General features: G+C 32.9%; 1 protein-coding gene across 11 annotated transcripts in view; it reads right to left on the reverse strand.

The window, feature by feature from the left end:
* The window catches only part of LOC408616 (transcriptional enhancer factor TEF-1), a 181,833-nt gene that overhangs the window by 58,515 nt on the left and 100,783 nt on the right, over positions 1 to 22,535 (reverse strand). For 2 of the 11 annotated variants that reach the window (XM_016913824.2, XM_016913819.2), the window contains exon 1: positions 13,001 to 13,124. The exons of 8 other annotated variants lie outside the window; for them this stretch is intronic. In XM_016913824.2, coding sequence (XP_016769313.1) covers positions 13,001 to 13,109 — 109 coding nt within the window. In that variant the 5' untranslated portion in view covers positions 13,110 to 13,124. Of the gene's footprint in view, positions 1 to 13,000; positions 13,125 to 18,205; positions 18,304 to 22,535 lie in introns of those variants that run through there. One more of the 11 variants, XM_006562529.3, reaches the window with a different exon arrangement.

A 22,535-nucleotide genomic window follows, 5' to 3' on the forward strand; every position in this document is an offset into this window, starting at 1 on the left:
CGAAACAACTTTCTTCAACTCGACTCGGAATTTGCCCGTGTCCCGTGTTACACAGGTTCTCGCGTAGTAACGTAAGTTGAAGATAAGTTGCGCTTGAAAACCGCGATAAAGGCTGTTCGTCTTCGTCTCTGTTTTACGTCAAACGAATTTCCACGGTGGATGAGGGGGGGCAGGGGGCCGCAGGTGGATGTACTTTATCGATTTTGGCATACCAGACAAGCTGCTTGTGCTTTCGCAGCGATAATCCGCCGAGTAGGTACCGCTACACCGGGCTGGCTTAAATCGCCCACTTGAAAATTTCATCGACGCCGTACCCCCCCCTCCTTCCAAACTTTTTCCCGCCGCGAGAGCCGTGCGTTTTCGATTCAGAGATTCGGGGCTAGCAGAGGGCGCAACATTGCTCAATTCTTCTTCGGTGAGAAATGGGTTGTTATAATTTCGATGAAAATTTTTTTTTTTACAGAGGAAAATATTTGTCGAAGAAGATTAATATTATTGATGATGATATATTAGAATTGTTGACATATTAAATTTTTTAAAAAATATTGTATTAATATATTATTCACTGTTCTCATCAGAATAGATGGAAATTATCTCTTATTATCTTTTTCCAGTATTTCATTAAGAACATTATCCTTTAATCCTTTGTACTTCCTTCCCATCTTTTAAACCTGAATTACCTTTACTTATCTTATTATCATATTTAAAATATCCTATTTTCACCATTTCCTTTATGGTAACCATTATCTTATATTTCCTCTTCTTCATCCAATAATTTTTTCCAACTGTATTACGTAAAAATTGTTTATTATATTTTGTTTCATTTTTCCTCAATTTATCGTTATTAACAACAAGAATATATATATTTTTTTTTTAATGAAAATTTGAAGAGAAAAATTTTAAACTAATTAACAACCGATTAAAATATTTATATAAAATATAAAAGCAGATGTCAAGTTTGAAAGATAAATTAATTTAAAAAAAAAAAAAAAATCGATTAAAGTCTAAAAAAAACCTGTGTGAAAATATGGGATTAAAGGGTCGAGGAGCACGATTAGGGTTCGATGTAAATCAACCCTCCAGAGTGATTCGAAGTCTGGTTTACGAACACGTGTTTTCCTAGCCGACTATAAAGCTCTGTTTAGCCCCCAGGATCCCTCATAAGATCATTACGATTCAACTGAGCCGAATACGGAAGAGGCTGTACAACACGCGGCTGCAAATGTTTCGAGAAGGGGAGAGAATTTGTCAAATTTTAACGCACGTGGCCTCTATTGAAATATGAAATTATATGGAATCGAGTTTCGACCACTCGAAGAATATTTCGAATGTATTATCATTCAAGTAATATTATTTAAAATAGAATGAAAAAAGTATTTTAAATTTTAAAATTGCTGATAAAAACGAACGTAATAAAATAAAATAAGAATATTAAAATTAAAATTTTTCTAAATTAAATAAATTTAATTATCTAATAAAATTATTTTTTTACATTATTCTTCTAAAAATATAATATATCACGTGTGTTTTATTTTACAGAAAAATCACAAAAAGGTTGGAAACAAGCTCGAGACTCATTCATTGGAACCCACAATCTATAATTTCCTTAAGATTAATCCTATTTGGAAGCATAGATCGTCGGCTAATTAAATTTACGCCTCGTAGACTTTCCTAACACGAGTTCCTAAGAATCGATGGGGCACTCTCGAGCCTAGTGAAAAGCTCGAGACGAAGACGAAGAGTCCAAAGAGAAGAAGGTGAAAGAAAAAAAAAAAGAGGAAAAGAATACGAAGAAGGATAAGAAGAGAAAGACGAGGTGGACGAACGTCGCCGACCGCTATTTATATTCGACGCAGCGGACGTTCAACTTACAAGCACCCCCGCCTTACGACGTATCCTCCTCCTCCTCTTCGACTCCTCTTCTTGTTTCTAGTCTCCAACTCCATGCCGCGAAAACGGACAAACCCGCGAATAAATCTCTCACCGCGACCACCCCTCCTGTATTCCTGTTTTCCTTGACGTGCCGCGAATATGCGATCGGTCCAACGAAAATAAATTTCGATTCCGTTTATTCCGCATTATTAGCTCGCGAAACGATTTATATCGAGAGATCTAGGGATAAGTGAATATTTAACGAATCAAAATATTACCAGAAAACTAGATTCTGTTGCTCCGCTAATATCGAATAATATTTACGGAACGAATAATGGGAATTAGAGAGATGCGACGGACTGTGTTGTCACGTGACTCGACAGCGCGAATTTCGGGACAGATCGGAAAAATTCGGGCGTGATCGGGCCGAGGTCGCGATAAGTACGAGTGGCAATTTAACTTCGAATTGGCTCGGTAATAATCGGATGTAATCGGTTAAAGGCTTTAATAGACTGGTTCTTGAGCTTTCAAACTTATCATAACGCGAGTGAAACGATAAAGAATATATGAATGATACGTTTCACGTAAGTATATATTGATCGGTTAATAATGCCGGTATAATAATCGGTACGAATTTATGGGGCAATTAAATATAACGTTTCCTTTTATAATAGAGGTATATTTGATATAAACGAACTTCGTTTCAAGAACAATGCACAAGATATAATATTTACTTAAGCCAGTTTTATAAACGAATTTACAAACTCGTCTGAATTTTTTTTATTTTAAAAATTTAAACTTGATTATTTATTTAATTTTTTAGAAAAAAAATTCAAATATTGAGAGAAATCATAAAAAAAATAACCAGATCTAAAATTAACTATCCTCTTAACACGAGAGCTCGAGTTAAAAGGGATAAAAAAAAAGTCGTAAAGATATCAAAGATCACGCCGAGAACTTAATCATCCATCCAGTTCGTGTTCCAGGGGAAAAGAAAGTGAAAAGAGCGGAAAGGGGGCGTAAAAAGAGGTAAAAGCTCAAAAAGAGGTATTCGGTTCTCGCGACGAAGAAGCCGAGCGGGCCGCGGTAACGAATTGAACAAGGATGAAGTGGATGTGGATGAAGAGAAGAAAGATAGGCCGCGCAAAAGCGCGGAGAAAACCATGTATCATCTTCGGCCGTAATTAGAATCCGCTTCGTGGAAACGAAAGCGCACTCTCCGTTCTTCCGCTCGCGAGCCGTGTGCTTATTAATACGATTACGTAATGCTCCCTACGACACCGTGTTTTATCCTTTTACGCGTAAAATTCCCGGAAAATAATTCGATACTCGTGGGATTTCGAACAGACATCTCGTAAATTTATTACGTACGAATAAGAAAAATAATTTTATAATAAAATTCGAAATATTAATTTTCTCTTCTTTCGAAAATAAATTAATTATTATTTCTTTAAAAAAACATTAGTATAAATCATAAGAATAATTTCATCTTAAAATTCCATTTTTATAAAAAGTAATATCGATCGATATTGCAACACGATCACGATTATTTAATCTCTATTCAATAAACTTCCATATACATAACATAAATTTCAGAAGTTAAGATTAATATTCCGTGTTATAATTTCGTCGAAATCTGTCGATCAATTCGATCATCTAATCCAAGCAACCAATCAAACCCGTCTAATCCCGCATTTAAACTCGATCGATAAATGACGACGAAATGTCAACTAGGTAGCAAGACTCGACTAAAAATATCAGCCACTATGGGATAAAAGAAAAAGAAAAGAGGGTTCGATCGTATCGTCATGTCAACCTCCGTTAACCTCCCGTGTCCCTTCTTTCTGCGATTCCTCTCTGTCTCTCGTTGGAAGGCGCGAGACTTAACGATTCGGTCGGTTGGCAAGGATCCAACAACCTTTTCTATCTCTGTCTTCTTGCTCGGGTAAACTTTAAAGTTTAGTGCCTCGATAACGGGCGCTGCGCGTTATACACTCGATTTGCCACGGAACGAAATGATGGTTTTTCAAGAATCGTTGTTCTTCGATATGATTGATATTATATATAATTCTTTTATCGATGAAGAAATGATAATTAATTCTTTCTTTATTAGACTATATGATAAATGTAAAATAATGAAAAGGAAATTATTACAAGTTTGAAGATTAATTTATACAGCTTCGTTTATATATATATTTTACGATAATTATTTACAGCATTTATACTTAATATTTATATCTAATGATAAATTGAGTGTAATTGATAAAGTAAGAGACTTTCTTGAGAATCTTTTTTAAGTAATATTATATGATTTTGATTTTATTAAAAATTACAATCTTTCCTTTTTTTTTTTAGAAGAAAAAAAATTATTAAAAATACCAAATAAAATTTCATTTTTCTCTACTCGATATATTTAAATGCAATATCTTCGTAAAATAAGAGAGATTTATTTCACTTGGTCAATTAACAGTGAATAAAGCAAAATTTATAATAAAACAATTTCCTTTCACAACTTTCAACGTTGATATTTCAACCGAGGATGAAATGGAATGAGATTTTTTTTTTCCTTCTTCTTCTTTTTTTTTTTCCCCTCTCCCCCAATAATAAAACGGGAGAATCTCTCTCTGTTCGTAATTGTTACTTTAATTTCGATTTAATCTTCCGTTACATTTTCACTGACCTTATTATTCTTTCAGCTTCTTTCTTTGTTATAGAATTCATCCTCCGAATGTAAATTGGGTTATATTATATTAAATATTCACGTAAACGTATCTCGAAATATCGCCGTTTTAAATAAAACGACGTCTAGACGTTTAGTTAGCATCGAAAAATTTCAATGCATAAATCAATTCAATTGGAGTATCAATTTTCAGGTTTGTATCATCGTCAGACATCGTTCAAGTCAAGATGTTAATGTCTTAATTGGAGAGCATTAATAATTGATTAAACGAGTATTATTATCAATGATATATTTTTAATTTCACATTTTATAAAATATAATAATATAATGCGACGTTAAATAAAAATATATTTATAAATTCGTAATTTAATAAGATGACTGTAAAATTAATGTAAACGAAATATTTTTATTTCTCAAATTTTTCTCTCTAAATTTAAAATTTAATATTTGCAATATCAATTTTTTTGTAAGTGAAAAAAAATCAAGTATTTTTTTCATATAATATGATTATTAAATTACAAAGCAAAAAAAAAAAATCGTTTGCAATAATTCATAATGGTCATTTAAATTTTTTTCTTATTTTTCAACGTGTACTTACAAGATAAACAAAATTAATAGAAAGGAAAAAAGAAGGATCGTTTGAGAATCCCTGAGTACCAGAAGACGACTGGTGGGGGTCAAATGTCATACGGTGACTCACCATCGACTCCAAGTGCTTGCTGCACCTTCTGCCATCTCCAACAGTGTGAGCGTTTCGCGTGCACGTGTATATATACGTGTACATGTATTTGCTCATCTGCATTTACGCCGCGCCTCAAAGAGGGGTAATCAACCTCAAATTTATCGGCTATAAGTGACGACGAAAAAATTGGCGACCACGCAACTACGTGCCTGATTATTCGCGCGGCAAGGCCGGGAGAATCTCGGTATTCTTTAAGAATAAACCAGTGATCGAGTTTCATCGCTGATCCTATATTGATTTTGATATTGTATATCATCATTATTCTCGCCAACGTGATAAATGATGCAAGGATGAAGGGAATTGAACTTTGATTCAAAGTATCTCGAAGAAAAAAAATCCTCTTGAAATAATTATATAAATCGATAATTACTTGAACATTTGATTCCTATTATAATTTGTAATTTTTTTATTATTTGGATAATCAAGTCATTAAGTATTTTTTTAATCGAAGGATTCACAAGAGATAGCTATTTAGAGTGAAAAAAAAAATATTTTTGATAAATCTTTCTTCCGTACTTTGAGATAAAAGAAAGATCGAATCGGTATGAAATGAGACAAGCAACCGCGATCAAATGAAACGCGTGGCCATGCAGAGATGAATCGTGGTAATTGATCGGGAGCCTCGATTTCGCGTTAGTTCGGTTACGGGCTACATAGATATGTAACGGGTGTCACGATTGTGCCGACTGGCACGGAAACGACCGGTAATTCCGTCGCGGTAATTAAATCAGGTAATTAGGACGGCCTCGGTGGCACGGTGAGCATCGTGCTCTCCCTTCGATGTGTCGTTAAACGTCGCCGGCGAGCGTCGTTATTGTCAGTTATTACTGTCAAACTTCCCGGGGACGTACGTGTTTCCTTGATATTAACGAGACGCTTTATTGACCTATCTCGGAGAACAGCTTGTCGCACGACCGATTCTATTTCTGAATTTACGTGATCACACGGCACGACGAACTTGTCTTTGTCGTTTAACATCGATCTGCGATATGTGGCTAATAAGTATTTGAGATAAATTGATTGATGAGACAGTTAAGTGTAAGGATTATGTTGCACTAAATGACGATTACGTTATACCAAATTTTTAGCAGATTAAGATGTGACGCTTGGTTGATTAGTTGTAACCGAAATTATAAATTCGGGACGAATCGGAAAAATTCGGGCGAGATCGGGCGAGATCGGGCGAGATCGGGCGAGATCGGGCGGACTCGCGATGTAAGAAAAATGCGATCTCGTCCGAACTTTTCCGAACTATCCCGAAGTTCGAAGTTTAAGTTACGTATACGTAATACATAATATTTCAGAAATTTGGGTACTTTTCAATATTTCATTAATTAAAGAAACTAAATAGGATTTCTGTCTCGCTATATGATAATTATTACCTTGAAATTGTATACAGATAATTTTGATACGAATTAATTTAATTTACTTGACTGATCGCAAGTTACGATACGTGTTAAAACTGCAATAAATTTATAGATTAATATCAATAACTTCGACTTCGATATAACGAAATAGAACGTATATCTCAATTTCGCAATTTCCAAGTGGCGATTCAAGGGCTATAAAAATAAATTATTGGTACACATACATCGAAATTTCCAATAATTATCGCTCCACTTTTAACTATATTTCTTCTCTCGAGGAAAACTTCTTACAGCGTTCTTTCTTTCGCACGGGAAATTTTCGCACGTGGGTAGACCTAAGACGCAACAGAGACACAACGAACGGCAGCGACAAGGAGAAAACAAGACGGAGAGCGATTTTTTCCCCCGCTGGTTGAGAGACGCGATCACGTGAATATGTTTATGCGCGCAGTTCATGCGGAGATTTATGCCGACATCGATACACCTTTCTCCCCGCATAGAAATGTCAGTAATGCAGTCCACGTAGCGCCGTGAGGTATAACGTATTGTCATTAATGAATCGGGCTAAGGGATCAGCATTTCATTTTTCCGGCTGGACGTTTATGCGCCACGAATTGACAGCCCGTAGTAAATCCCGAACGAATTTTCTGTCAACTGTTCTACAACTCGCGCGCGAAAAGGTCGTGGCGGCGAGATTTGTTCGCAGCCGCTTCCAGGATCCGGCTTCGAACGGTTTTACGGACCCTTACCAGAAATAGATAACGGACAGAGACAGTGTACCGAACGAGTTGCGAGTCTATTTTAGAGCGGACTTATGCGTCTCGCGATGTCGCAAAGGTGCATTACACGCTCGTTAATAACACTACGCGCTACACATTGTTTCTCGTTATAAATATTCTTATTGACATTTTCTTCACAATGACGATTTTTTTTTTAATTGTAACGATTTTTAAAAATCTTTTTACAATTTATTAAGACAATAAAAATTTTCATATTAAAAAAAAAATTTACGTAACTAATATTTTTATAATACTACTGCTGATTTAAGAGGAAGAACGACAATTTTTAAAAATCTTTTTACAATTTATTAAGATAATAAAAATTTTCATATTAAAAAAAAAAATTCACGTAACTAATATTTTTAGACTATAATACTACTGCTGATTCAAGAGGAAGAACAACGATTTCTTTTTAATTGTGATGATTTTTAAAAATCTTTTTACAATTTATTAATATAATAAAAATTTTCATATTAAAAAAAAAATTCACGTAACTAAGAACATTTTTAAATTATAATACTGCTGATCCAAAAGAACAACAGATTTCTTTTTAATTGTGACGATTTTTAAAAATCTTTTTACAATTTATTAAGACAATAAAAATTTTCATATTAAAAAAAAAATTCACGTAACTAACATTTTTAGACTATAATACTATAATACTGCTGATCCAAGAGGAAGAACAACGATTTCTTTTTAATTGTGACGATTTTTAAAAATCTTTTTACAATTTATTAACATAATAAAAATTTTCATATTAAAAAAAAAATTCACGTAACTAAGAACATTTTTAGACTATAATACTATTGCTAATTCAAGAGGAAGAACAACGATTTATTTTTAATTGTGACGATTTTTAAAAATCTTTTTACAATTTATTAACATAATAAAAATTTTCATATTAAAAAAAAAATTCACGTAACTAATATTTTTAGACTATAATACTACTGCTGATTCAAGAGGAAGAACAACGATTTCTTTTTAATTGTGATGATTTTTAAAAATCTTTTTACAATTTATTAATATAATAAAAATTTTCATATTAAAAAAAAAATTCACGTAACTAAGAACATTTTTAAATTATAATACTGCTGATCCAAAAGAACAACAGATTTCTTTTTAATTGTGACGATTTTTAAAAATCTTTTTACAATTTATTAAGACAATAAAAATTTTCATATTAAAAAAAAAATTCACGTAACTAACATTTTTAGACTATAATACTATAATACTGCTGATCCAAGAGGAAGAACAACGATTTCTTTTTAATTGTGACGATTTTTAAAAATCTTTTTACAATTTATTAACATAATAAAAATTTTCATATTAAAAAAAAATTCACGTAACTAAGAACATTTTTAGACTATAATACTATTGCTAATTCAAGAGGAAGAACAACGATTTATTTTTAATTGTGACGATTTTTAAAAATCTTTTTACAATTTATTAACATAATAAAAATTTTCATATTAAAAAAAAAATTCACGTAACTAATATTTTTAGACTATAATACTACTGCTGATTCAAGAGGAAGAACAACGATTTCTTTTTAATTGTGATGATTTTTAAAAATCTTTTTACAATTTATTAATATAATAAAAATTTTCATATTAAAAAAAAAATTCACGTAACTAAGAACATTTTTAAATTATAATACTGCTGATCCAAAAGAACAACAGATTTCTTTTTAATTGTGACGATTTTTAAAAATCTTTTTACAATTTATTAAGACAATAAAAATTTTCATATTAAAAAAAAAATTCACGTAACTAACATTTTTAGACTATAATACTATAATACTGCTGATCCAAGAGGAAGAACAACGATTTCTTTTTAATTGTGACGATTTTTAAAAATCTTTTTACAATTTATTAACATAATAAAAATTTTCATATTAAAAAAAAAATTCACGTAACTAAGAACATTTTTAGACTATAATACTATTGCTAATTCAAGAGGAAGAACAACGATTTATTTTTAATTGTGACGATTTTTAAAAATCTTTTTACAATTTATTAACATAATAAAAATTTTCATATTAAAAAAAAATTCACGTAACTAATATTTTTAGACTATAATACTACTGCTGATTCAAGAGGAAGAACAACGATTTCTTTTTAATTGTGATGATTTTTAAAAATCTTTTTACAATTTATTAATATAATAAAAATTTTCATATTAAAAAAAAAATTCACGTAACTAAGAACATTTTTAAATTATAATACTGCTGATCCAAAAGAACAACAGATTTCTTTTTAATTGTGACGATTTTTAAAAATCTTTTTACAATTTATTAAGATAATAAAAATTTTCATATTAAAAAAAAAATTCACGTAACTAACATTTTTAGGCTATAATATTACTGCTGATTCAAGAGGAAGAACAACGATTTCTTTTTAATTTTGACGATTTTTAAAAATCTTTATAATTTATTAACATAATAAAAATTTTTTTTTAACATATTAAAAAAAAATTCATGTAATTAACATTTTTAGACTATAATACTACTGCTGATTCAAAAGGAAGAACAATGATTTCTTTTTAATTTTTAAAAATCTTTTTACAATTTATTAACATAATAAAAATTTTCATATTAAAAAAAAAATTCACGTAACTAATATTTTTAGACTATAATATTACTGATCCAAGAGAAAGAACAACGATTCCTTTTTAATTTTTAAAAATCTTTTTTACAATTTATTAAGATAATAAAAATTTTCATATTAAAAAAAAAATTCACGTAACTAAGAACATTTTTAAATTATAATACTGCTGATCTAAATAGAAAAAAAAAATCTCAGAAATCAAGAACCGAGAACCAATATCGACGATTTCGATTCTAACAAGATCCCAGATTCTTGGGGAGAGGGGGGGAGAGGGAAAAATTATCGCGCGCCAGGAGATCGGACAACAATGGCCAACTATCGAGCCAAAGAAATTATTATCATTATGATAAAACAATTTGCCAATCGTCGACGGGTTAAGAGGGAGAGGGGGGGGGGGAGACTATCCTCTCACACCCCTCTCCCCCCTCCACCACTCCTCCGCATATTCCGCCGTATCCCCGTGAGAGTTGTACGTATCACGCACAAAGCGAAGGATCCGCCCGTAATTTCAGCATTGCACAACAATAATGATTCCCGAGACAATAGCTCGTATATATTGGGTGGCAAAAGCGTTTCGCGTGGGCCGGGCAAGCAGCGTCGTGAGCAGAACACGTATGTGTATGTATATGTGTATCCGCTCGCGTATTAACCCGTGAGAAATTATTACCATCGATGAGAGAGGTGGGGGAAGGGAAAGAGAGAGAGAGAGAGGGAGAAATTCTGTTGTCTTTCCTAAAGTGAATAACTCTGCACGGGTTGAAATTAATCGTGGAGCGATCTTAATAAGCGCGTTAATGAGCGGAGCTTCGCGCAGCTACCGCCACCTGCCTTCCCCCACTCCTCCACTCTTTAAACGATACTCGCTGACAACTCTCGCCTCTCGCTTTAATAACTATTTTACCTTTAATTAAGCTATTTCTGACGAGACTTGTAATGTAACCCGTTCTGTTGTTCTTCTCCCGGTGTTTCTTCGTGTTTATTCGGATGAAGAGGCGTTAGAGAAAACGTTGATACGAATTTTCGATATTGATTCGAATTATTTTTCTCCCGTATATTTTTATTCAAAATTTGTTTATCGTTGCGCGTATTCTTGGAATTATTTTGTTGCGGAAAAAAATATTAATTATTGGGAGAGTCTCCACTTCGATAGCGAAATAGTAAAAAAGTTTAATTACGTTTTAAAAAAGGTACGAAGTTCCAGGTCGTAAAGTCGCATTGTTGCAACAACGGAATATTCGACGTAGCGTTTTCCGCGAAACGAGAAAGGGACCGCGAGGAAAGAAGCGAGGCATCGCGCGTATCGCTTCCCTTTTCGAAGGATTTCGAGGAACGGGGGGGCTTGCGTATCGCCGGATGCGCCGCATTAAGACGAATTAACGTCGTTTATTTAGAGGGAAAAAGCGGAAGGATAATGGCCGACTGGTTTGTATAACGAGTGACGTGATAATAACCTGTATTCTCGATCTCGTTCTCCCAGGAATCGGATGGAACGAATGGCTTTTTTCGAGCGGGGGAAACGACTATTTGTTTCGTTGTAAAAATCGATCGATTTTTATATTTCTAATTTTTTTGATCGTGTGAATAAAATTAATAGAAAACGTACGATTCTAATTGTTTAATTCTTTTTCATCTTGGTTTTAATTTTTTTTAATTATATGCATCGATCAGAACATTTTTAAAATAGATGGAAACGAGTATACCCATCGAGACGGGTAGATGGATGCAGGGATCATAAACGAAGAAACTATTACGTGTACATGGACACGGTATACATCAAGGTTTCATTTTACTCCATGGTGGTCAGAAAGAACAAGATTCAGTATCGATAACCTCAAGAGTGTTATGTTTTATGCGGTTACACGTGTGCGAACCGAGTACAATGGGGAAACGTTGGGGTAGAATGATATGCATGTGACAAATCGCGAAAAGTGTTGATCGAATATCATGCATTACTGATATCGCGTAAAAAGAGGATCATGTATCGAATGAAAGTGATTTCACGCAACAAAAGCAAATCAAGACCGTGGAATATACAAATTGCTTGTATACCATTTCGCTCTTTCAAAGTTTATCCCATAACTATATTGGTGAATGCAAGGAAATGGTTTATTTAAGATACTCAAATTTCTTTTACGTAAAATAAATGAATTTCTTATTTTCTATTTTTCATAATTACGATTGAAATTATTTTTGAAAGATAACTATTTCATCGTGATACTTTGTAAATGATTTTTCACAACAAATTTAAAAGGAAAGGAACATGGAAGATTTCGTCTTTACTAATCAATTAAATGTACAAGTATATAAGGCTCTCGAGCCCCGTTTAAAATCTTCGGAAAAATTCGGGTAAGATCGTGACGCTCTCGCATTTGATTCGGCAATTGACGAAGCGAGTTCGACTTCGGGTCGGTTCGGCAATAATCGGGCGGGTTCGGTTCAACACTCGATTACTTTAAACCTTCCAATCTTTAGTCTTTAGCAAATATAAATTGTATCAAACTTTTAAACGATTTTTTCTCTATTTCTTATTAATCTTTATATAATTTTATATTATTAATCGTTTCTACATTTATCGTTCTCACATAATCTCGAGGTGAGTGCAATATATACGAAATAGAAAAGACAACGTTTAATATTAATTATCGTTGCTCGATGCATCTAGCGGAAAGGCTGTTTGCATCGAGCAAAACGGAAACGGCGTTGTGATCGAAATTAGACTTGGCGAATGAATATTTCATCGAGACGACGGGTACTCGAAAATCGATAACTCATTAATAGGAAGTAAGAAGCATAAGGTGGGGGGAGGGATGGGGGAGGAAGTACTACGTACTACATACGCCATGAAATTTCAGCGAGTTAGCTTTATCATTAATCACGAGTTTCGGTGTGAATTAGACTCAATTACACGGCCGCGAGTAACCTCGTGCAAACCGAATATCCATTAATCGAGTTACCTGGAACTTCAAACTTGGCGAGCGGCAAAGTTCGTCTACCATTAAAATCAAGAGTGGTTTCATTCCTCGCTGCTCGACCGGCTTCAACGAACCCTTTTTTTTTTTTCATCTCTTTTTCTCTCGTTCCTCCTCCCTCGTTTTCCACCCTTGTTCGCGTCGAGCCGCGAATTTTGCCCTTTAACACGGACGCGAATCGTCAGATTTACGAGAAAAATGGGTCAGATTTTTTTTTTTTTTTTAATCGATATCGGATATCAGACAAACTGTAATTCCAATTAAAATAATATTTTAGAATCATTACATTCGATACATTCGAAATTAAAAAAAAAAAAATATTCATTTTCACGTAACAACTCCGCCATATTTATTTATTTCAAATTAATCTTCCTTTATTTTTCGAAAAACAAAAATTACGAGATAAATCCATCTTTCTTTCTTATTATTCAAAATAAATTTGAATTATCACGGAAATCGAAGCTAAAGTTAAAAATCAAAAAATATGAGACTACAAATCTCCATTACAAATCAAATTACAATCTAAATTAACCAATCACGTTAAGAGCCGGATATGAAAGAAAAAAAAAAAATACGAAAAATAAAATTTCACAGGATTAGGATCCGGCATTATCCGTAACTTTTCATACGCCAAAGCTCGCGCGTATTAGGGGCCGCTATTTGCGTCGTGGCAGCCTGTGCCCGCGATCTATTATGTATCAAGCTCAGATGTGTATATCACAGCGGTCTACAGGACAATGATAGATCAATGCGACACGGTCGGATTAATGGGTTGTACGCTTACACGTGTACACAGGCCGGCCGTTATCTGACGCTCGTATTTTCCCCTCGAGCTCCCTTCCTGTAATCGGTGAGCCGCGTTTCGGTTTGCATTTCTACGCCGAAAGGTAAATTTCTACCGAGCGAATGAATGTCACTCGATTTTCTCGCGTCACGGCAAGTAACAAGAATTTGACGGATATATTTGATTACGATCAAGTTTAAGGAAATTTAAAAAAAAAATTTACAACGAAATTTTTATTCACGATTTACGAAGAATCGATATATTTAATATTCCAGCATTTTCCGTTACGTGAACGAGGTCTGAGATTATATTGTGATCTTCCACGTTACGGTGCAATTTTACATGCGATTTTTCACGGATTATTTTGCGAGGAAGAACGATGACAATCATTTTTTTTTTACGAATAAACGTTCGAATTAATTTCGCAGGAATAATTTTGATTCTTTTCAAGGCTCGAGTAATTACATTCTACGTAATTTCTTTAAAAAAAGAAAAAAAAAATTAATTCGATGACGAGTAAAGGAACGGTAGTAAACGCGGTGGCGCTGTACACTATACCGTATTCCTTTCGATATATCCGTTGATGCCGAAACCATAACCTCACTTCTCTTCTTCCCACTCTGCCTGTAACACGTAATACGTGGGCGAGCCTCGAGCACATCTGCATAATCGTACGTAAATTGCACGAGACATCGCGCACGGTAATATATTGCGGGGGCCACGTTCATATGCAGGATATGTGCATGGATCCACGCTCGCACTCGAATCGGCTAACTTGCACGCGCGCATGCGCGCACGCACGAGTTACATATACACGAGACGCGATGGTTAATTTAGTTATCGTATACGTAAAGGTTACGCGAGGAAGAGCTCGATTTTACACTTCTCTCTAACGTGTTTATATTTATACAGGGGAGCTATTATACAGAGAACTATTATGTAGAGCTTGAAGGAGAGAAGATGAGGAAGAATCTGTCTCGTAATTGATTGGAAAACATCATGTGTCTTTTAGAGCTTTTTTAAATGAGCTATTTAGAGAGGAATAATTATTAGCACTATGATACATAATATTATTTTAATATTAAAGATATGCGTGTTCTAAACTTGGTTGAATAGGATTTATTCATGTTTGATTTGTTTGATTAGATATGGATAATTTAGATTATTTTTAAATTACAGAATAGTTTTTTTTTTTCTTTTGAAATTTGTACATTAATTCATTTGATGAAATATATAAATATTTTTTGTAGCTATGTGTAATTATAAAAATAAAAAAAATAAATAAATAAAAAGAAAGTATGTGAAGAAGCAGTGTCTTATTAAGATAAAGAATGAGAACTATAAAATCTGAATGGGATAAAGATAAGTAACTAGTCTCTCAAGAGTGTCAGACAGGTTTATACAGCTATAATAAAGATATAAATGAAGATGACATTGCATCTACCATCAAGATAGACATACTTATTTTTGTTTGAGATAAAAAGAAAGTTATTTCTAAGAGAATCAATAAATAAAAATAAGAATTACTAGAAAGTTTTAGCGAATTAAAACATATTGCAATTTAATAATAAATAAATAATCACGTGCAAACAACTTTCTTAGATTTCTTCTTTCTATCTCTCTATAAGTAATAAATTAATAATTGTTACTCTTGAAATTTAACTTACCACCACACTGTCTCAAAAATTTTGCCTCATCGATATAAGATTATAAGGATGATCTCAAATTACTTACCTAGAACAAAGAAAAATATATGATAAAGATTAATTAAAAGAATATTAACATATATGAAATAATAATATTGAAAGCATTTTATTCTAACTAGATTATATATCTTATATTATATTTTATATTGATCAGTCTTAACGTGTTAAAATAAAAATTTATTTTTCAATATTTCATTTTGATAAGTGCTGATTAGTTGTAATGATAATATTTAAGAATAACATAAATAAAATATAAATATAATTGTTCTAATGTTAAAACTAATAAAATTTCAAATTGCTTTTCTAAACAAAGAATGGGAGGGTGAGTTCCATTGTACACTGATAATTTCAAACCCCTTCCATCATTTCTGTTCCTTTAATATCAGTACCATACGCATTGTTGCAATAGAACAATGCAATAACAGCGCATACACGATAACATTACCCCCCCTCCCCCAACAGATACTCATCATTTCAGTTACAGCTAATTGAAAATACATATGTAACAAGAGAAGGGAGATAGTTCCAACAATTTACTAATTACCGGCCGTTAATGCAAATTATTAATGTTTGATAAATAATCCAATAAAAGTACAAGATAATAAAAAATTAAGTTATACTTTTATAATAAAATAAACGTTTGATTTTACTGTAATGCAAATTAATAGTGAAAAAATGTGACAAAACTATAACAAAAGAATATCGTTCCATCTATTAATAATTACCGAGTTCTGATAGAAATTTTTTAATTGTAAAAATATGTGATAGAATTTTATATCTTTCCAATTTTTCAGGAATTCAATTTTGTATAACAAACCGCCCTACTTCATTCAATTGAATCATCAAAAATCTAAATGAAAAAAAAAAAAAAAAAAAAAAAAAAAGAAAAAACAATTAATCATAAAATCAATTTTTGTATATACTTTTTCTATTATTTCATTTTTATATGATCCTATTTATTTGATTGCTTTTTGATATTGTCAATATCTATCTATAATGCACATAATACAATTCATTATTTCATTATAGACACGTATCAATTTTCAGTATCAAATATCAATTTTAAGAAGGATATAGGATGTTTCATAATATATTATTCATCAATTAATTTTCCAATTAATATATAGAATATTTTATAAAGAATCTAAAAAAAAGTAAAGAAAATAAAAAAAAATATTAATTAAAATTATTATTGCAGCTTCGCATATCTCAAATCTCGAATGACTAAAATTTCCAATTATTAATAAAATTTATAAAATTTAATTTATTTTATAGACAACACAATAGTTATAAATTCTTAAAAGGTTCCTAATAATGTATAATGAAACATTCTGTACACTACAAAAGCCAATATTCAAATATCGTATAATATATTGCATACATCGACAACGTAATATTTTCCTTAATTTTTGATACTTGGTAATAAACAGGCGCGATCATAAAGGATGGTTAATAGGGCGGTGGCTCGTCGCGACTTCAATTATCGCGGCCTTTACGCCCTTTTAGCTGGGCAACGACAAGAGCCTCTCTCCGTGGCGCAGCGTAAATGAATTTCGCAATAAAGTTGCAACGGGCAAAGGGTGACCGTAAAATGAAATAAAGCGTCGCCGTGGCTCGTCTTTATGCTTGGTTCGCGCACCGCCGCGTCTCGCGCATAATAAATCACCGGAGTCCGCGTCGACATGCGCCTAGAAATCACTGGACGGCCGCTACTTTGCGTGAAAAATGCTCAGAGAAACGTACGATAAAGGACGCTCGAACAAAGAACCTTCGGAATAGACGAGCCACTCATGCGAACGAGTCGTGGATCATTTTATATTCACGAACTGCTTTCGATTGTTCTCCCTTTGAATTCCTTTTTTCCTCTCGTTTTCTTTTTATTTTATGAGTTTAACGATCATTTTTCTTGGGATCGTGGATCGTACCGTCTGTCAATAATCGAGGATTCTAGCGAGAACTTTGAAATTTTTCACGTAGTTAATATACTATATAATATATAATAGTTAATTTTTTTACTATGATATGAAACGTGTATTATATATTAATAAAGATTTTGAGAATAATATTCGTGACGTGATATAAATTGCGTATATGACGCGACGAAAACGTTTGGTGATTAACCTCTACGGAGAAATTAATGGCATTTTATAAATACCTCATATTTCACGTTATTGCTGTCCAATAATCATGCTGTCCGGATGCAGTAATAAAAGAATCATTAGATAGTAACAACACTTCACAAAACTTTTCGAGAAAACACCAAAAATTGCGCAATAAACCACGAAAAAATTCGCGTACTCTCACTACGTATCACCGCCATCTTTGATCCCGCCAAATCATTGGAATGAAGTTAGATGCGATTAGACTGCAGCATTAGTGCTGCTACGAAACAATTTTTTCGCGGGATTCAAATGTTATTCAAATATATATTTCTACCATTTCTATTTTCAATTAAAATTTATTAGAAAATTTTATAAAATTTATATGTATTGTTTTAATATTATAGTTATTTAATATAGAATCGACATTATTTCTGTTTCCATACGATATAATAAATGTAATATAATAAATATATTAACGTTAATATAAATTAATAATTCTATACCAAATTCAACTTAATTATCGACCTGAAGTTATACGTTTCTTTAAAGAAATCTACGTGTTATGTATAATGTAAGAATGGTATTCGTATAAACGAACCTCAATGCTTTCGAATTTGTGAATTTCAATCGTTCTTGATCTTGAAAATTCTTCTGAAATCGAGCAACAGTTTTCTTAGAATGAATGTACGAGATGATCTGCAACAAAAGCAGTTCAAGAAATTTTAAGGCATAAAATATGAAAATGGTGCTCTCGTGTGAATGAATCGTGTAGTATATTCGATTACATGAATTGTTTGAATATTTTTGAAAAAAATTAATCGAAATTATTAGTTTTCTAAAAAATTTAATATCATTATAAAGAAATAAAAATATCTTAGTAAATTTTCAAAATTGACAAAAATTTTATTTAAATATCGCTTAAGAACAATCTTTCTGTAAAAATTTGAATTTAAAATTATTATTATTAAAAAATCATTGCATTAAAAGTACTTCTGAATCTGATTTAAAATAAAAAAAAAAAAGAGATCGCCAATTTTGAAAAACCTACCTCGAAGAAAGATCGATATTTCCGAGAAATGTATATACGATTTCTGACCCATCCGTTTGGATCACCCTATATAATATCCCACGTGTTTTCCCGAGCGTTCGATACGTTAGCACATTTTCGCGTGCGTTTATCCAATTATGAGAAGCGGGAGACGTGCACAATCAAAAAATAAGTTGTCGGTGTGGGGGGGGGGGGGGGGGAGCCGGCCGAATGAAAACGCGTGTTCCAGATAAGCAAACGAGTCGTGTGTGTCACACACGAATGTTGTTATAACCGTCAGAGAACTTTTCACGCAGACACTCGAGCGGGGCAATAACGAGGCACGTTCCACTCGTTATCGGTGGTTACCAGATAAAGTAATATACCTGTTTAAATAATGCCCGCCGCATTCCACTATGACATTTATCGGTTCATATATTTTGTCGCAAAAAATTATCGAACGCCGTTCCATTATAATTTTCAGTCCGCCTCGGTCCAACAGTTTGCTAGGGAAAACGAAATTTTCCCTAGGAATATTCCCTATAACCGGATCAACCGTGCGTACCTGTCATCTTTTCGATCAAATTAGCTTTGTTAACAGATTTTATTTATAAATAACTTATCTACAATTTTTATCTTTAAACAATTCTGAAACAGGCACAAAGTATCTATTTAAATGATAATATTCTCATCGTAAAATTACAAATACTTTCTGTAGTTAAAGATAACCTATAAAAAGAGGAAAGGATCAGAGAAATAAATTACTTTTTCTTAGAAATGCGTGTATATTTCTTTCTTATATTATACAAGATTCCGAAATCCGAGCACGAATCGGGAACACAAAGTCGTCCAATTTGTCCCGGTGCGCCAATGCACTCGCGTTACTCGTAGTTCGCATGGTGCAGCGTACACGCGTCACGTTGTGCATAACTGCGGCTGCGCAAGCGCGTGCAAATAGCGGCGCGGTCCGCGCACGCGGACCGTTTGAATAATGCGACGCGCAATTACGCGGGATAACGTGATTCGTTTTTCGCTCGCGAATCTTCTCTCCCGGTAATGGACTTCAATGAAGTCGAAGTGAACGCACATTAATATTGCGCGAGGCGCAAACATTTGATGTCTTATGGAAAGAAAGAAGTAAAATTTATTTTATTTATTTTATCATCGCGACAAATAATAATTGAGTAAAATCCATAAACATTTTTGTATCACCCTGTAAATTCAGCGAGCTTCGTTATCAGAGAATTGATTGAATACCTATTAATCTTTGGTAGCTAAAAACGTCGCGAATGCACGTGAATCCCGACGCGTCACGATTTCTTTTATTCGAAAGCGATAATAAAACAATCCGCGAATGCAAACATCATTGCGCACAACAACATTCAGCACGTATCAGTGATATTTACAATTTCGCGATAAAAACTATAAAGCAATGGCAAAAAAAGAATTCAATGTTTAATTATAAAAAAAAAAACTAAGAATTATCTTTCAAATATAAAATTCTACTATAATATCTCTCATTTAATATGTTCTTTCTATAAAAAAAAAAATATATATATATTCGAGTAAAAATATCATAAAATCACGATAGAAATATCTATAAGTACAAAATACTTCACTAACATTGTAACAAGCTTCATTAGCGTCTATTAAAATATCTTGCATTCAAAGGAATAAAAATGTATTGATGTATTCGTGTCCTGCATCAATACTCGTCATATTGATGGAATTTTAATTGGTCAGTTAAGTTAATAAAAAAAAAAGAAAAAAAAATTTTGAACGAATATTTCCGCATCTATCTCTTTCCTCTCGCGAGGATCGGTCAAATCGTCGACGAGAACGCAGAAAGATCTCGCGGGCAACGTCAAAGAAGCGGTCCGCGACGAGCTAACGGAAGCGGTAAATTAGTCAGGACAGAAATCTTCTATTAATATTCCACCTCCCCCCTCCCCTTTCTCGGCCTTTTCTTCCTCTCGCGCTGTCGCTTTCTCTCACCTCATCGCGAGCGCCCATCAAAGACGCACTCTGGGCAATGCGGTGTTGCACTCTTCCTTTCGTATTTGCCACGGAAGAAAAAGGAAACTTTCAAACGCTGAGAAATCTCCGTCCAGTCACAGGCACAGGTAGAAGAAATTTCTCTAGAGATAAATCGAGATTTGATTCGATAATATCGATTAAAAGAAATTATTAAGTGAATTAGATTAATATCAAATTTAGATTTCTTCGTTTATATATAGAGAGAGAAAGATAATCTTAGAAGAAAAGAAAATAAAATAAAGATAAAATAATTAATATTGTAAATTTAATATATCGTTTGTGACAGTTTTATTATTATCGAATTATAAAAAAAAAAAATTTTCTTTATATATCGAATAATAAAGCAAGCGATGACGTCGAGACGAAAGGCAGACGAAGCGGAATGGATTCATTCGTCGCAGTCCATTTTAATCGAGCGACACTCTCGCTTGCAATTTGTACCCGCTAATTATAATTGCGCTAATTAATCTGGTTACGTAATTAAGTAAGAGCGCGAACCAGCCCGATTATTCTGCGATTGCTTATCTAGAATTGCTACAGTCGGATCCCGTTTCACGCTCGCGCGCGATCCGTTTCGAAAAATTTCAATTCGCGCAACGCGGAAATCGTGAGATTTCAACGTCTCTTGATATTCATATTTATACCGTTGTTGTCATATTTATACGTTTCTCGAGAATGATATCGAATTCATTTTTGACGAAAAAATTTGCAAAAAAAATAATAAATAATATTTTTTTATAAATATCGATAAATATTAAATATCGTTTTTTTTAAAAGAGATATTATATTTATTTTTAAATTAACTTTAATGAGGCTAAAAATAGTTTTAAATGTCGAGCGTGAGATCAATTATGAAAAAAATTTGAATAATTTTAATATATTCTAATACTATACTAAAAATACGTACGTAGGTATTTATATCGAAACACGATTTAATCTTTCGATCAGATCGAATGGCCAAATACACGTGAACGATACCGCATGTCTATATGTATAAGTTTCTCTTATACATATTCACGTGTTCGATGCTCACAAAACGTTCTCACCTTGGAGACATTATGGTAATTCAAAGGGATCTTACGAGTTGCGCAACGCGAGATAATATGGTTACGATTCATTAAACCGAGTTTACAGGTGGCGAAAGGAAGAGAGAAAGAGATGGAGAAAGGAACGGATGGAAAAAGAGAGCAAAAGAGGAGGGACACGGTACACGGAGCGAAATGACGAGCCTGCGGCGTCCTTCCGACAGGATAATTCGACCTTTTTCTTTTCCTATACGGCTCAGCGTTCACTCCAGATTTCGAGTAGCCGGTCGCTTTCAGTCTGTCCGCTGCGAGGAAATGCAATTTGTAATTTACCGTGTGTTCGTAGAAACGTAATGATGATTCATACGCGGAAAGTGATTCGTCTCGGTCGAGCGCCGCTCGCGAAAAGCCAGGAATATCACTCTCTCGCCTAGCTAGGCTTGCGTAAATTCTACTGAAATCAGCGAGGTTAGTTCCTTATAACATTAGAATGATCGAATCACATTATTTTACTTTTCGTTTGAATTTTTCCCTTCTCTGATTATAAATAGTTTTTCAGTAAGTTTGTACGAGTAATAATATTGAATAATTTTTCAGAAAAAATTCAATAAACTCTTCTCAAATCTTTGTTTCATCCTTTTCATGATATTTAAGAGAATATTCAGAAAATCTTAATTGAATGATTAAATTAAAAAATAATTGAAATAATAAAACGATACATAAAAGATAATAATTTTTTTTTTTTCGTGGAAATGATAAAGGAAGAGCATTGGAAAAGAACGCAAACTACTTCATAATAGAGACGCGACGATACGTGACCTGTTGATTCACCGCAATAA

This window comes from Apis mellifera, linkage group LG1, assembly GCF_003254395.2.
Source record: "Apis mellifera strain DH4 linkage group LG1, Amel_HAv3.1, whole genome shotgun sequence".
In the NCBI taxonomy this organism is placed as follows: Eukaryota; Metazoa; Arthropoda; class Insecta; order Hymenoptera; family Apidae; genus Apis; species Apis mellifera.